General features: G+C 33.8%; 1 protein-coding gene and 1 long non-coding RNA gene across 5 annotated transcripts in view; both read right to left on the reverse strand.

The window, feature by feature from the left end:
• Positions 1-6,132: 6,132 nt before the first annotated feature.
• On the reverse strand, positions 6,133-7,000 carry LOC124447333. Its single transcript, XR_006948693.1, has 2 exons — positions 6,911-7,000; positions 6,133-6,644 (listed from the first exon to the last, which is right to left on the reverse strand). It is a non-coding gene; the product is annotated as an uncharacterized LOC124447333 (long non-coding RNA).
• A 327-nt stretch (positions 7,001-7,327) lies between these two features.
• Positions 7,328-15,639, reverse strand: part of LOC124447329 — a 30,786-nt gene continuing 22,474 nt past the window's right edge. For all 4 annotated transcript variants that reach the window (XM_046998240.1, XM_046998238.1, XM_046998239.1 and 1 more), the window contains 10 exons: positions 15,066-15,207; positions 14,436-14,471; positions 13,398-13,561; positions 12,134-12,202; positions 11,853-11,970; positions 10,749-10,871; positions 10,123-10,173; positions 9,562-9,801; positions 7,902-8,248; positions 7,328-7,608 (listed from right to left, as the gene is read on the reverse strand). In XM_046998240.1, coding sequence (XP_046854196.1) covers positions 7,594-7,608; positions 7,902-8,248; positions 9,562-9,801; positions 10,123-10,173; positions 10,749-10,871; positions 11,853-11,970; positions 12,134-12,202; positions 13,398-13,561; positions 14,436-14,471; positions 15,066-15,207 — 1,305 coding nt within the window. In that variant the 3' untranslated portion in view covers positions 7,328-7,593. The remainder of the gene's footprint in view (positions 7,609-7,901; positions 8,249-9,561; positions 9,802-10,122; positions 10,174-10,748; positions 10,872-11,852; positions 11,971-12,133; positions 12,203-13,397; positions 13,562-14,435; positions 14,472-15,065; positions 15,208-15,639) is intronic.

Below are 15,639 nucleotides of genomic sequence, written 5' to 3' on the forward strand. Positions count from 1 at the left end.
CAAGCCACTTATTTTCAATGATCAATGAGATCTCTATGATACTATCATCGATACTATTAACAATGAAATGTTACAATGATTTTGAAGTCAGACGAATTTACGTGTTGCGCAGTTGAATACAATTATGCCCTTAACGAGCTCGAGGTCTTTACGGAGAAATATTGCACCGAAGTCTTTTTGTACAGACCAAGCCCGTAACGAGCCCGTTTGACCTGAAACGAAGCTTGCTTTCTTTCTCATCTTTGGTGTTTTGTATGGGTTGCCTTTCACTTTTCTAGTTTTTGTCAGTAAAAAAAGATCGTTTCTAATTGTATCGTCTGGATAGTCATACTCTTTTCCGAGAGTTTTTCCTTCGACTCACATTCGCAAATGATTTTTTGTTTCGTTTTTTTTTGAGTTTTGCTGTTTGCTTCACGAAGTTTGTACGGTGGCCACAAGGGACACGACATCTTTATACAAAACTCATGTGCAGTCTTCACTTATTTGTAACCTGATTCATAGAAATAGATCTCCGGAGAAATAGACCTTTTCCGTAAAAATAGACCTTCTCCGTACAAATAGACCTTCTCCGTAGAAATAGACCTTCTCCGTACAAATAGATCTTCTCCGTAGAAATAGACCTTCCCGTAGAAATAGACCTTCTCCGTAGAAATGTACCTTCTCCGTAGAAATAGACCTTCTCCGTAGAAATAGACCTTCTCCGTAGAAATAGACCTTCTCCGTAGAAATGTACCTTCTCCGTAGAAATAGACCTTCTCCGTAGAAATAGACCTTCTCCGTGGAAATGGACCTTCTCCGTAGAAATGGATCTTCTCCGTAGAAATAGACCTTCTCCGTAGAAATAGACCTCCGCAGAAATGGACCTTCTCCGTAGAAATGGGAAATATCGGAGGTGGACCGGCTTTAGTTGTCAAATATATCAAATTCTAACAATTCAAAATGGCGGCGGAAACAACATAGTGAAACCACAAAGTGAAATTTGTATAGCAAAAGTGAGACCTTAAAATGGCGGTTTTTGTAGCGAATGTGGCACGGAATTTGCTAATGAGGCAGCAAAATACTGTCATAACTGCGGGAAACCAACATCTGCAGATAATAAAACGTTTCTTCTTAAATTTTTTCTATAATGAATCAATAGAATCATCTATAATGAATTGTGGATATTAATTGTTCGTAAATATTATTGTGGTTATTTAAAAGATTCTGAAAAAATTATAATGTATTTTCATTTTACATGTTAATAGGGCAAATTTTGCGAAAGGCTAGTAATTTTAATTTGCATTTATACACATATTTCTCTTTGATGCATTTACATTACATAGCACTAATATTTCCTTTTCAAATTTTTCTAATCAGAAACTCTACCTTCAACACCAAGCATTAATGAGCCAACATTATCATCCAGTTCAAGTTCGAGTTTGCTGACGTCAAATGACTCCACTAGACGGATGTGTCAACATTAACATTCAACGAATATCGGAAAAGAAAGCAAGGGAGTCAAACTGAGAGAATGCTATTGTATAAGAAACCAAAACAACACGAGGACTTTAAAATTCAAGTTAGTGTCGTAGAAGCTGAAGGGAAAAGGTTAAAAAGGCTGAAGGGAAGAACACTACCCCTAATTGTTTCATCTCAATGTAATGCAGCTAACTTAATGAAGGCTGCAATAGATAAACATTCGAAGCATTTTAGACAGTTCAATAAGTATACTTCCTACACTCTTCTCTATCCAGATCATTCTATTGTACAGAAGTTACCTGGCAGTGCAGCACAGTTTGTATTGAGTGAGTACAAACAGGAGTTAGGAAAACCCTATTCGAATATATATTTTTATCTGTGTGCTACAATAGATTTAGACAGAGTTCAAGATTTTCCAGATTCCAATTGAGGCACATGAATACATTTGTGCTGACAAGTGGATAGACCCAATTGGATCAATAAAAGATGATCCTTTTGATATATCTGTCAAAAATGATGATTTTTCTGAAACATGTGATGATAGTAATGTGAATCTGGTTGATATGAAAAAGAAGATGAAAGATTTGATAGCTGAGCTTGCTGAACATGTGAACTCCATTGAGGCAAAAATCAGTTTTCAAAGACTATTTGGAAATTTCAAAGAAACAATAGTTCAATAACAAGCAGTTGCTGAAAGTAACATGATGGCGGACCTCGTCGTGAATTTTTGTCTGGTATACATGTTTCAGTTGCTTACCAGACCTGCAAATAAAATGAACAATTTGCATATTTGCTGTTTAATAATGGATGCCTTTACTTGACATGGCAGCGCTTAGGAGTGACAAGTTCAAAGTAGCAGGTCAACTGATGGCTAGTCCAATTGTGCAAGGTGGACCAGCACCGTGAAATTAATTTTTATTGGCGTACAGATTACAAATTGTTCAACCGACGAACATTTACAAAGTGTGTTGCAAGAAGACGCCATGTTGCATGTTTTGCAACAGATTCACTACAGGGGAGTGCCATGAAGAGAATTATTACAATCTGCTAAAAACATCTTTAAATCTTTAAAAACGAAATGATTTACAAATTCTGCATGGTGTAAGTCATTAACCCTTTAAGGGCCATCTTTTTGTTTGACTTTAACATGGCTTTGTGATTGTGACAAATACGATCTCAGAGTTTTACTCTTATATGATTTTTACTACCATTTGAGCACGACAAACTTTATTAAGTTTTGATCGTATTAAAGTAAATGGACGACAGAGTAAATGTACGATAATTTGGACGACAGAGCGAACAACTTGCTTGCTTAAGTTTTATTGTGAATGCAGATTTTACTGGATTAGCAAACTCCTTTCAGCATAAATTTCTTTCAAACATGTAGGGGTGAGAATTACTGCTGGCTGGGGGTGAGAAGATTAATATTTGGTGGGGGAGGGACTCATGCTCATATATTCATATTATGATTTAATGGGGGTCCACTATTAAACTTTAGCCGTTTTCAATGAAATTTGTGAATTTTTTATTCACAAAGTAGTTTCTTCATGCCACTCTTTTGAGAATGAACTGGGAATATGAAAAAATCTGCCATTAAACCAAAAATATTGCAGTCAATTTCGGCCAATTCAATAAACTGTCCATAAAATCTGTATTGATTTTTCTATAAATTTGATTGCAGTTCATCCCCCCAAAAACACATGTCATAATTTATCAAATTGAAGTCAATTCCTTGTTTAATCCTGTTCCCTTCTCTTGATACAATTTCTACAAATTTATCCATTTTTTAGTATTGTAGTTAGTTGGTTTCGGTTACCATAGCACAGGTAACTCTGGAAAATTCATTTTTGTGTTAGTTGTTGGCTAGTTGCATGTCCTGAAAACTGGCTAAGTTCCAACCTGATCGCAACAAAACCCAAAAATGTTTTGGTGACCAGTGAACCCTTAAGGACATAAAAGGAACTATACACTGTGTATCATGATTATATGAATATGCTAATGCTCTCCACATTAACGATCTCCAGTTTCCTATGAGAAACATATCGGAAAAATTGCGCGCAGGAAAGACAATTGTCGAAAATACTTTTAGAAATAAGTTTTCTACGTTATAAGAATCCATTTCGAAATGAGAATCAATTAAAAATACGCCATTCACCAAGTGTTAGGATAAAATACGGATAAGGACGGACGGAAAATGGCGGATGAAAATTTGCGGACGAATGACATTCGTGGACGGACGGACGGGATGAGCTGATATTATACAAAACGTGTGTTTCGAGGCTCATGCGTGTTTTATCCGAAAGGGTAAACCGTGTTTTTTCACACTAAATGGCGTCAATAAAATCTTTTGTAGAATAATAAATTTTTTGTAAGATTTTGTCAAATATTTTGTCATTATTGTTTCGCGATCAAATATTTTTTCTGAAAATTCAAATCCCATTTTTGTTTGGCAAATAGACCGTTTTCCCCCGACTATAACGTTTAAAATATGCCCATTTTTTCAATCTTCAAACTTTCTTGGGCGTCGGGGCAGCTGCCCCCTATCCCGCACGGCTATGGTTTAGCTCTTATCGTTGTATAATCTTACTGTAAACTAAGGAACGTTTAACTTCATGTACAGCCATATTTTTTCTGAGGAATTCTCAGTCAGAAATATGGGATAATTTTTGAATATCTTTAGCCTCCATCCAAGGAATTCTTACGTTTGATCGTGAGAGCCTTGCTTACTAGAGAGTAGAGATCTTGAGCTACTCGTTTTTTGTCCAACATTCTTGCAGCGTGAATGTTGATTTATGCACAATGATATGATTTTTCGCAGAACCAGCGATTTCGAAATCGATATCACGCAAAATTTTGTTTCTTATTGCTTGTAATTTGATTTTACAAGTACCATTACTCATTTACAAGTATTCATAGAAAGAGACATATCGAGTAATTTTACACGTTTATTTTGGTAAACTAGTGTTCTTGCAAATTAAGGTATTTTATTGTAAAGCAAGCGTCACTGCCGCTATAATGGCGCGCTTTGATTGGAGTTCATACCATTGAGATCTATTAAATTACTTGGAGGTAAAATCTTCCACTTGAAAATTTATTTTTATCATTCTCTCCCCCTTGAGAATCAGTGAAAAGTGAAAACAACTACGAATAACGTTTTGGATTGAAAAATATGCTTTAGCGTTTTATCGAATACACAATCAAGAATATAAAAAAATCTAGGGTAAAGAAACTTCTGTTATATTTAAATAACAATTTAAATTCAAAATAACTCCACACTCGGCATTTTTTTGTGGGACCGTGAATTTCTTCAAGTTTACATAAATATAAACACTCGCACTCTATGTACTTGTTTGTGAACAGCCTGGTACAATTATCTTTATCGAATCTTAGGGAAAATGTGCGGAAAAATGTTGGCCTGTCAACTGCAAGTTAAATCGTGGTGAGCTGTTACGAAACTATTCAACATAACCCTTAATCTACTGCTGCGAAGTACATTTTTTTATAAAATTACAACTTATGAATTGAAAGTGCACTAGGTTCTCTAACATAATACTGTTTTTTGCTGAATGAGAATAAAAAAACCAAATAGTAGAGTGTTAATGGAAATATTTAGCAAAATGTGTAAAGATTATTGTGTTATTCTTGTAATATTTTGGCATTGTGTTATGTAAATGGTTTGAACCTGGGAGTATCGTTACATGTTTGTAGATGTAGATCATCCAGGTTGGTATAGTCCTGAGAAGGACTGTTTTTGTTGTTGTTGACTGACGTTTCGACAACCTTAGCGGTAGTCATCTTCAGAGTCATCTTTAGAGTTATATTTTGAAGTCATCAAAAGTCAGAGTCATCAAACTTATCTTTGTTCAGACAACTCAACAAGTGTGATCGCATAGAGCCTTCATTATATATCAAAGTTGTTTCATCATAAGAAATCCAATGGCAAACACTCCACAGTCAACGTGATTGGATTGATAGTGGACATGTGGTATGTAGATTGTGATTACATGTTTGTAAATGTAGATCGTCCAGGTTGGTATAGTCCTGAGAAGGACTGTTTTTGTTGTTGTTGACTGACGTTTCGACAACCTTAGCGGTAGTCATCTTCAGAGTCATCTTCAGAGTCATTTTTGAGAGTCAACAAAGACGCAATAACTTTATAAAATATAAATTAAAAGAGATGGCATGAAAAGTTGTTTAAAGTGATAGTAGTTGTAGGTAATTGTGATCACATACTTTAACTTTTGCAGATTGGTGGATAAACTTTTTCAAGGATTTATGGGATAGCGGATCAGTGAACTTTGAAAGCACATTACACAGACAGTGCTTATGATTCTGTTTCCAAGATGTAATTCAAGCATAATTAAACAAAATGAAAGCATACTGGAATACGCATTATATTAGGTCATCTCGCCATGAAACCACTCCAGGAGTTCCTGATTTATTATTTTATTTGCCAAAAGATTCTGGGGGGGGGGGTATTAACTGTCTGGTTAGGGTCAGTCAGAATAAAATTGATGAAATGAAATTGCGTCACTTCGAAGACACCAATGACGAAAGTTCATATCAGGAATACTCTCAGTATGTTATGGATCACGAAAGTGTCAGATATCCAGACAGTTCCAAGGAGGCCTTAGATTTGTTTTGCAATTTAAAGGAAAAAGTTGGAACTGAATATTCATTTAGTGATGAAATTTAATGTTCATTACATATGCCAAAATGCATTGCTCTTTCGTAACAAGAGCTATAGAGTACTAATATGAAAGATTAATAACATGCTTCAAATTGGATTCATTGTTACCTAACGTTTTTTAAGAAAACAATTAAATATGAACTTAACTAATAACTAATAATGCAGTTGTTACCATTAAAAAATTATGAATTTTGGTTGGTTGCTATTCCCCCGTAAATGATAAAATACAATTATCGTTATTAAATGAAACCAATTCTTTTTCCTTCGATAAGTGCAGAGTCAATTGCCTCTTTTAGTTGGTTGTAACTATCTCTATAATGAACAAGCTATGTAATTGTTAGATCACAAGTTGAAGCAGTTGGCCGACACATGCAACCTTCTGTACATCCATGCTTCAATTTAACCTTTATGGCTTTTGGTAATCCTAATGGTGGAAGTTGCTCGCATCCAGTTATGAATTTTTGCAACACGCACAAGGTGTTAATGGCATGCGTCCCTAGAATAAAAAACCCAATCGATTCAAATTTCAAATCTCATTTTGAACTTATAAAGATCGTGAGGCAGTGGTATTAAATGCAATCGGGCAAGTATGTCACTCAAGTTATCAATTATAAAACTGATCAATTCATGGAAGTCTAATATTGAGTTAAGAGTTTGAATGAAATGGCAATTTTTTCAAGTTGTGAACAGGAGTAGAATATTGGAAGATCTTTTTTTACATTATACATCAAGTATGCTGTATTTGCAACACAGCAGATATACCTTGGAAAGCATTGGAATCCTGCAAGAAATCGAGAAAGAATTTATAAACATCAACTTCTGCCATTTTGCAATTGCTTCCTTCTTCACTAAATTCAGGTGTCATCCTATCTAACAGCTGATCGGCAGAACGCAAAAAAAACTCCACAACAAATAGTGCCTTCATTGTTGCCTTTTCTTCTTTCATTGCTTTCATCACATTGAACAAACCTAATCAAATCATAAGCTGGTCCATCATAGGCAAGAAACGTGAAAAATCATACATTACAATTGCTCTATTGCTCATTAAAATGGCAACAGTGCATTAGAAACTTCACTAATTAATGCTTATTCCCAAACACAGAAAATGGCAAGAATTCGTGAGTGTGTCGGGGACCACGTATTATCTTAACTTAAAAGTCAAACATCAAATACAATTTATTAACAGTGTCTGTGATGGTTTAATATGTACTTTATTAAAAATATGAAATTGAAAGTTACTTTCGTTTAGTTAAAATTCTAAAGCAATTTCCAATTTTGTAAAATATTCTAATTTCTCAGAATTGACATGGGAAAACGAATTGTTTTTGCACGAATGAAATTAGCCACAGATTACACAGAACATGACGATTGCTCTTCTTTTCAACGTATTAAAATTCTTCCTGTTCAACCTGATCAGCCCCATTACTCAAATACAGATTTTTTCGTCATAACAAAGCAATCTAAATGTACCAAATATGGTATATAAGGGCAAATACATAATTTTGCATGTGTCTCAAACAATAGTCTCAAACAATATTATTGCTGCTCAGTCCACCATACGTTTCGTAAAATGTCGCCAATTGTAATATAATTGAAAAGTCGTTTCGATTTCTTCTTCTTATGTGCGTCAAAAAAAGTGTTGTGAGTTAAAAAAAACAACACAAATATAGAGGCAATTTCAGTGATTACACTATGATTAACTACAAATAATTAACTATAAAAAAAGAACAGGCGTCTGTATAGTAAATCTTACCTCAGCTGTAAGTGCATTGTTGTTGATGCTTTTAAGTTTCTTATGATGCTTGGCATTTAGATTCTTAATCTGGACTTCAAAAAGTTTCCTCTGCGTAACAAGGTTCATGTCTTCCTGAAGAGACTGCTTCGAGCAATTGGGCAATGGTTTACACATGGGCTCCTCAATGATAAAGAAGATGAGGTCTGCGAGCTGGGACGGTAACGAAAACGACTTCTTGTTTTGTATGAAGAGAGGAAGATCACCGTCGGACAAGGGATCCACGTAAACAGGGATGAACTTTTTGGTCTTGTTATTCGACTTAATCTCAGAGCGAATTAAATTCTCTTGATAGATTAAGTTTCTCGCTTAAATAGTCAAATAGATATAAATCATAAGCATATTTACTGCAAGGAAAAGATTTTTCATGCAAAGCATAACACGAGGTAACTACTACTTTGTATTTCGAAGACGGCGACATTGCACATTGAGTAGTACTCACGCAAATTAGCATTATCTATAATCCAGTTTGCCAAACAGAGTTTATAAAAAAACTAAAAACAAGGAAATCGTCGCTAAGTCGTGAGCACATAAGATCTGCAAAAACTTTGATGGAATAAGTGTTAAGACTTCCAATGGCTCACCTGACATTAAAAGTTTCGCAAATAATAACCATCTTTAGAGTGCAAATTGTGTTACTAAAAAACCCTTTTGAAATAGCTTGCGCACGAAAATGATGCAGCTGAAAATCAATTGAACACATAGTGTTAAAATACGGCACATGCTGCTCACGCTAACAAAGTTTAAGGGCTTTTGTCTGATGCGTGCGCGAATGTTTAGCATTAAAATTGTGAACTACTTTGTACTCTTCCTGTATAAATCCTTATCAATTATGAAAAATTAATCCAAATATGAATAATGCAGCTAATGGATCCAAATATGAATAATGGATTAATCCAAATATGGAGCTTAAATTAATCCAAATATGAATAATTGATGTAAAATAATCCGCATTTTAGCGTTCGTGCACGGTTTGACTAATTTTCCTAAAAGTTCGTAAGATTGAACAACATGTACCATATTTTAACCATACGAGTTCCAAATTGGTTTTTAGCTTTGTAATTTTTGTGCACAAGCTACTTCAAAAATGCATCTAGGTAACCCAATTCTCATTCTAAAGTGGTTAATATTTGCAAAATTTTAATGTCAGACGATTCATTGCAAGTGCAACAACCTATTCCATCAAAGGTTTCTGCATATCTAGCACGCTGATAACTTTAGCAGCGTTTTCCTATCTGCTCAGGTTTTTTTATACATCCTATTTACTAAAACATTGTATGTTCATGGCCGTGTGGCCTTGTATTCATTTTTTTACATTAGAATTGGTTTTATGAACTTAAAATCTTCCACCTGGTGTGATATACAGAAGCGGATCAGGGGTTGGCCAGAACATATTACTGGAAATAAACTTCTATTTTAACATACTTTAGAGCGAATCCTATAGTGTTAATTTTAGACTTAAATCTTCTCTAGAATAATATAACCAACAGCGTAGTTGTAAAACTACGAACAAGGAAAATATTTAAAACAGGGTCATTGTCCAGAATAGACGGATATGCCCATTTGACCAAATCTGGTAAAAATGCATATAAGGTCGCGATGATTAAGGGTATTTACCTACCTTTTACGCCATCATCCCATTGAAGGTTCTTGTTGACAGTAAACAGTACAATGACCTTTGAGCAAACTGCAATGCTATTTTCGTAATATTGCATAGTACCCTGGGACCAATCGTTCGGATGTGCACAAAGATCAAGGGAACATTCGCAATAGCCTGTTAAGTTCAAATACGTAGCAAGAGCAATTGCCACATCTTCGCAACCTTCGCAGTGGCTCCCGTGAATGATAAAAACTTTCGTCACTAAAAAGGGTAAAGAGCATTTAACAAACCAGTTTCCAATCAATGAATTTCGATGGACGGAAAATTGGCAATTAAGGGTGGCTAATATTCATATAATGATGTTCTACTTTGTTAATTTATACTGAAGTCAATTGTCATTACAAATAGTAACTCATGAATAAGCGAATCTGAGCCTCCCCCAATTATCAATCTTTCGCCGTCCTTGTAAGGAACATTTTTCGTATGAATAATACGTTAATTCATTGTCTTTGACGTTTGTTTTTGGAAATTTTCCAGCATGCGATCCACATAAATATTTCTATATCTTACTTTAACTTTTACCTAGTTTCCTTTCAGGTATTGTCATCGACTTTATGATCATCTTTTTTTTATCTGTTTGAAAAGCAACAGTATGAAGAATCCCAAAGCCAAGTGTCAATAATTGAGGAAAACACGTGCATCCTGTTTTCCCCGTTTGTTTCAATGTTATGGACTATCAAACTCAATTTTTATATATAATTTATATGTATAATGAAACTCGGAACTATTAAAGAAATCCAACTAACACTACGTATCTTCGACCCCGAGAAAATTACGTAAAGGACGCTATAAAAATGACGTAAAAATGGCGTGGTAGTAGCTAATATTCACCTATGCATATATATGGTACGTTTACGCCAATTTCACAGACGTTAGACAATACGCTGTTTTTGCTAAATTTCTATACAATGGCAAAGCAAAACGTGGCGATATTTTAAAAATGATTTTTATAAGCTTCGTGGGCAAGCCATGTACTTCATATTTTATAAAAATTTTGCTAAAAAAGTTTGGAATAAATTTTAGAATGCTTGCTCATTAAGATTCTCTTTCTCATGCTCTCCACTTTTTAGAGTAGCCATATTAGTTCGGTTAGTTGACAAAGGATAAATGAGCTTGATGTAATAACAAATAAATAAGATAAGGTTTACCTTTTTTTTTCTTGCGAAAAATAGCGACCAACACGAGTAAAATAGTAGCAATAAGAACGACAGTCACAATAATTACAGGTTTATACAAGTTATTCATGGTGGCATTCTTAACGTGATAATTCACTAAACAAAAAAATCATGAATGCATGGTAAGTAAGCATCGTATCTTACTTGGGAGATCATGCAGAAGGCAGTTCTATCTTAATCATAATAATAATAATACTTTAAAATAACATAACAATAATTGCATTGATATTGTTGTCGTTGCCTTGACATAACCATGGCGTATAGCCAAAATTCGAAAGCCAATAGAAACTCAGAAGTTCTCAAACTTAGGAAACCGAAGAGAGAACAAAGAAAAACCCAGTAGTTATGAAAAGATATGTTTTACAATTAAAACACTATAAGTGTTTCTTCATTCTTTTAACTTTTTTGGTTTCCTCTTAAGTTTCTGAACTCTTGGGCATAGGCGTACGGGAGCGTACGAGTTTTGTTTTGATTTTAAAAGGCTTTTGCGTCATACATGTGAGATGAAAATCATTTTATGATAATACTTTTAACCTTTTTTACATTAACACCCTATAAACCCTATGATATCCTGGAAGGGAAGAACTGTCAAGTTTATTAAACTGTTTTGAATGCTAATTACGTAATAGAGTATAATAATTGCAGAAATTACATAATTAATTTATGGGGTGGGGGGACATCCTTTATTTAGTTCTACCTTGTCAATGATTAATAGTCCAGAGCAAGACCATAACGCGCACAATTTAAAAGCTCACACACACAAACTCACACTTGTTCTCATGAGTCGGGCTTCAAAATCACCACATAATTATTCCAAGATAGAGTTTTCACTTTAAACGAGTGCCTACTTTGGGTACTATTTTAGCAAAAATCTTACTGTTGCTGAAGAAAGGAATTTGCCAGAGAGGGAGTGCAATTTTTTATGGCACTTACTTGGTGTGAGAGTGAGCAGGTATTTAGAATGCGTGCATAAAACCTGCAGGCTATAACTACCTACCCTACCTAGTATGTGTATATAAACAGTAAATAAATGTGGTCATTTTTTCGGTTAGCTTTAAACGTTAATACACAAAATACCTTTTGCATTTGAAATCATTTCAAACGTTTTTCTGGTAGAAGGTATTCCTTTATTGAAATCTGCGTGGCATGTTGATTTGCACAACGCACACCAATCATCACTAAAAATGGGTGTAACCTGAAAAATCGAATGTACCTTTATGTTAAAAACTTGAAGACTTTTAGAATTGGTTTGCTAATAATAAACCATACAAAGTAATCATAAATCTTACGCTTTTGGACAATTCAAAAGATATTGTTTATAAAAATACATTGTTACGTGTTAGTTGGTTGACTTTTACCTGGATGGTATACCTTCTGCAGTGGTGTTTAAGATCATTGATGATTATTTGGGAATTATTCATTGCCGTCTGAAATTTTTCAGCAAAGAAATATCAAAATTAGAAAATTTAAGTTGATAAAAGAATCAACAAAAGAAATGAAGACTGAAGTTATTTATTGTAAAAGCAAATTTTATGTTATTTAAAATATATAAATGGCTTTAACTTAATATATTTTATATTTATATCGCTGTTTTGCTCATGTTTACCGGGCAATAAATTCATGATGATTTTTTCTCAGGTTTGCAATACAAAGTCGTCGTTTCATAGAGTTATTAAAACGGTAATTTGCTGTAAGGTATGTTGCAAATCATTTTAATGCGGGAAATTTGCAATAAACTACTTGAATACCATAAATACATACAATCTGCAAGGGGGAAAATGAATTCTTAATACAAATATAAATGCTCAGTATACAACTTTTAAGCGTCTTTGATCACGTTTTGCCAGAAATTTAATCAAGGTGAGAAACGTATGTCTGATGATGACTTAAAATATACGGGCTTTTCATATTCGAAATCCATGGTCTTCTTATCATGTCTATGTTGGGCAAATGTGTGCACAAATTTGACTTTAATTACCCAGGATATTAGACATTTCAAATGAACGACAATTTTTTTAAATGCAAACATGTTTCGGAATACTTTATTCCATTTTCAGTGCGAAGGGAATAAGAATATTTACATAATAGGTACAGGATATTACTAATAAATCCCATGCGTGCTTATAAAAAAATTATCGTTCATTTAAATGCATGTCTAATGACTTTTAAAAGCATCCTTGGTACGTCTTTATTATTTAATAACATTGTTCTCAACTGTTCTCAAATATTTTCAAAATCAGCTAATCATAGATGATTTTAAAATTTTCACAAAAAATTCAAGTGCGAAGATTAGATTTTTCAAAATTAATAACACGACTTATTCTCAAGTGACTAAGTAATTCTATCAACATCTGTTGTTTTGGAAGTATCAATTTAAAATACTTCATAGACTTTTCACTCACTCCATAGGGGTCAATACGATCAACATGACTATGAAAAAAGCGGCTATATTGGTGTGTCGAACAAAAAACTTCATAAAAATTCTTTTCAATAGGTAACGCTCTGTATACTGGTATGTGGAACTTGTGAGAAAGAACTAGATTAAAACTATGATTTGATATAAAATATACAGTCTGCTAACAACACCCTGAGACTCGCTTACTTAATGACATTTACATTTACCTGTGCATTTACAACGATTGTGCTTTCGTGACACGAGGAAGAATTGTAATTTAAGAAAAAACTTTTTAACTTTCCCAAATGAAGAGTTGTTTTGTTCATATCATTCCATGTCAAAGAAACACTCGTTGAATTAAGTTGTTTCACGACGATGTTTTTTGCTTGATCTTAGATTAAGAGAAAATAAAATAGTATAATTTTCATTTCATAATGTTAAAATATCCCTTCCTCCAAAAATTTTGTTGGCGTTAATAAAAATTTGTGCAATTTCTAACGTAACAGTGATAAAATTTCTCAATTGATTATTCTTTTGCAACTACAGTTACAATTTAAGACCTAGGTCAAACGTCGTTCTTCTCACGCGCAGAACCTTTGTTTTAAATGGGCCTTATTTGTTGTAGCAAGAAGCCTGAATCAAAACAAATTCTATTATAAAATAAACACAACGAAATGCGTGCGCTGACTGGTCTAGAGCTGCGTTTGCATTAGCCTGTGCAAAACAATCTGTGCACAACCAATCACATAATACAATCACTCAAAGAGAATTTGCAAATCAATCATGAATACACGTTAGAAGAATACTAACGTTTTACTTGTTTCGTATTATTGTTATTTAAAAACAAATAAAAGATGTTTACTGTGTTTTCACTGGCTTATGCAAATCTCGGAGTCGTTTGTGAGAACTCTTGTGCATGTGCAACCCTCGACCTTCGGTCTCAGGCTTGCATAAATCTCAAATTCTCCCGAAGGTCAACTCGGTTCGCATAAGCCTGTGAAAACACAATAAACATTTTTTATTTCTTAAATGTCATTAAAGGTAGGTGATGTGTATATTTTGTATTGATCATGTTACCTTTAATCATGTATCAATCAATTATTTTGCCACGAACAAGAAACGATTTAAGCAAATGAAAAACTTGTTTCACGGATACGCTATAGAAATTGCACTTAGTTACAAAAACGCCAAGGACATTCTTTGCTGGAATGGTTACTTTTATCTTCTTAAATTCGACATTTATATATTTACGTTAAAGTACTTACAACAGCAAGGTAAATCTGGAATGATGTGACAGCGAGCTACGATAAGAAAGAATAATATGCATAGTCCAGTTACCTTAATTATTTAGTTAAATAGTTTATCAATTTCTACACATGGCAATTTAAAAAACTGAATTATGTCTGAATTACATACATTAAGTTATTTCATAAAAGAAACGATATTTTACATAAAATATTATGATTTTACAATAGTATTAATAAAAAAATACTAATATTAATTAAGCTCTAGAAGCAAAATAAATAATAAAACAAGCTCTGAATCTATTCATCTTAAAAATACAGAGATTATACATAATATAAATCCTTAATGGCCGTAGTAAATTACCTAAAATATGATCATTGCATAAAGATATTGAATGAAAAAGCTCTGTAGAAAACCTATCTCTTCTATTTTGCAACGATTTCAAGCCTGCTTTTTGTAATGTGTCCTCATAATTTTCATCCACAAACAGTGCTTTTTTTATTAATAATATTTCAGCTAATATTACGGCACTACAACTGCTACTCCCTCAAGTGATGCCGTTAAAAGTTGATACGGATTCTTTCCTTTGTTGATACGGATTCTTACGTTCGTAAAAATATGTTTTTTGATAAACAAGATAAATGATATACCTGCTGTTGTAATCGTCTTCTCCGCTGCTGTTGAATCTGCCATGGCTGGGAGACTCTGAATGCGCAACAACTTTAGTGTATCAAGAGCCACGTCTGTTATAACGTAATCAACGTAGTATGCGCCGTTCATTGATTTAGAATACTATAGGAAAATAGGGACACAATTATTTGAGAGGTTAAAAAACTTAAATAGGCCGTGTAATTTTTGCTAAAAGTCCTGTCACACTGCCATGAATATATGATAGAAACGTATGAGTCGCGTATGAGTCACTATGATCATTTCATTTTTAAAATGTGTAAAAGCTGCAACTTTCTCATAAAATGACGGTATATATTTAGACAGCCTTCCATGTCACCTATAAAAACCTAGTAAATCCAAAGACTAATTTATTTAGTTTTTTGGTTTTTCCAGGAAAAAGAAACCAGCTTGCGACACGGAGAATTAAATGTTATGAGACCTATGCATAACGTACCCCTATGCATGGTTGCGTAGCTATATATCGGCGATTATTTACAGTACAATGCCATATGCTAGTGCTTCTTTCTCCATGATGAATCAACTCGTAAAGAACTT

This window comes from Xenia sp. Carnegie-2017, unplaced genomic scaffold (genome assembly GCF_021976095.1).
Source record: "Xenia sp. Carnegie-2017 unplaced genomic scaffold, XeniaSp_v1 HiC_scaffold_22, whole genome shotgun sequence".
In the NCBI taxonomy this organism is placed as follows: domain Eukaryota; kingdom Metazoa; phylum Cnidaria; class Anthozoa; order Malacalcyonacea; family Xeniidae; genus Xenia; species Xenia sp. Carnegie-2017.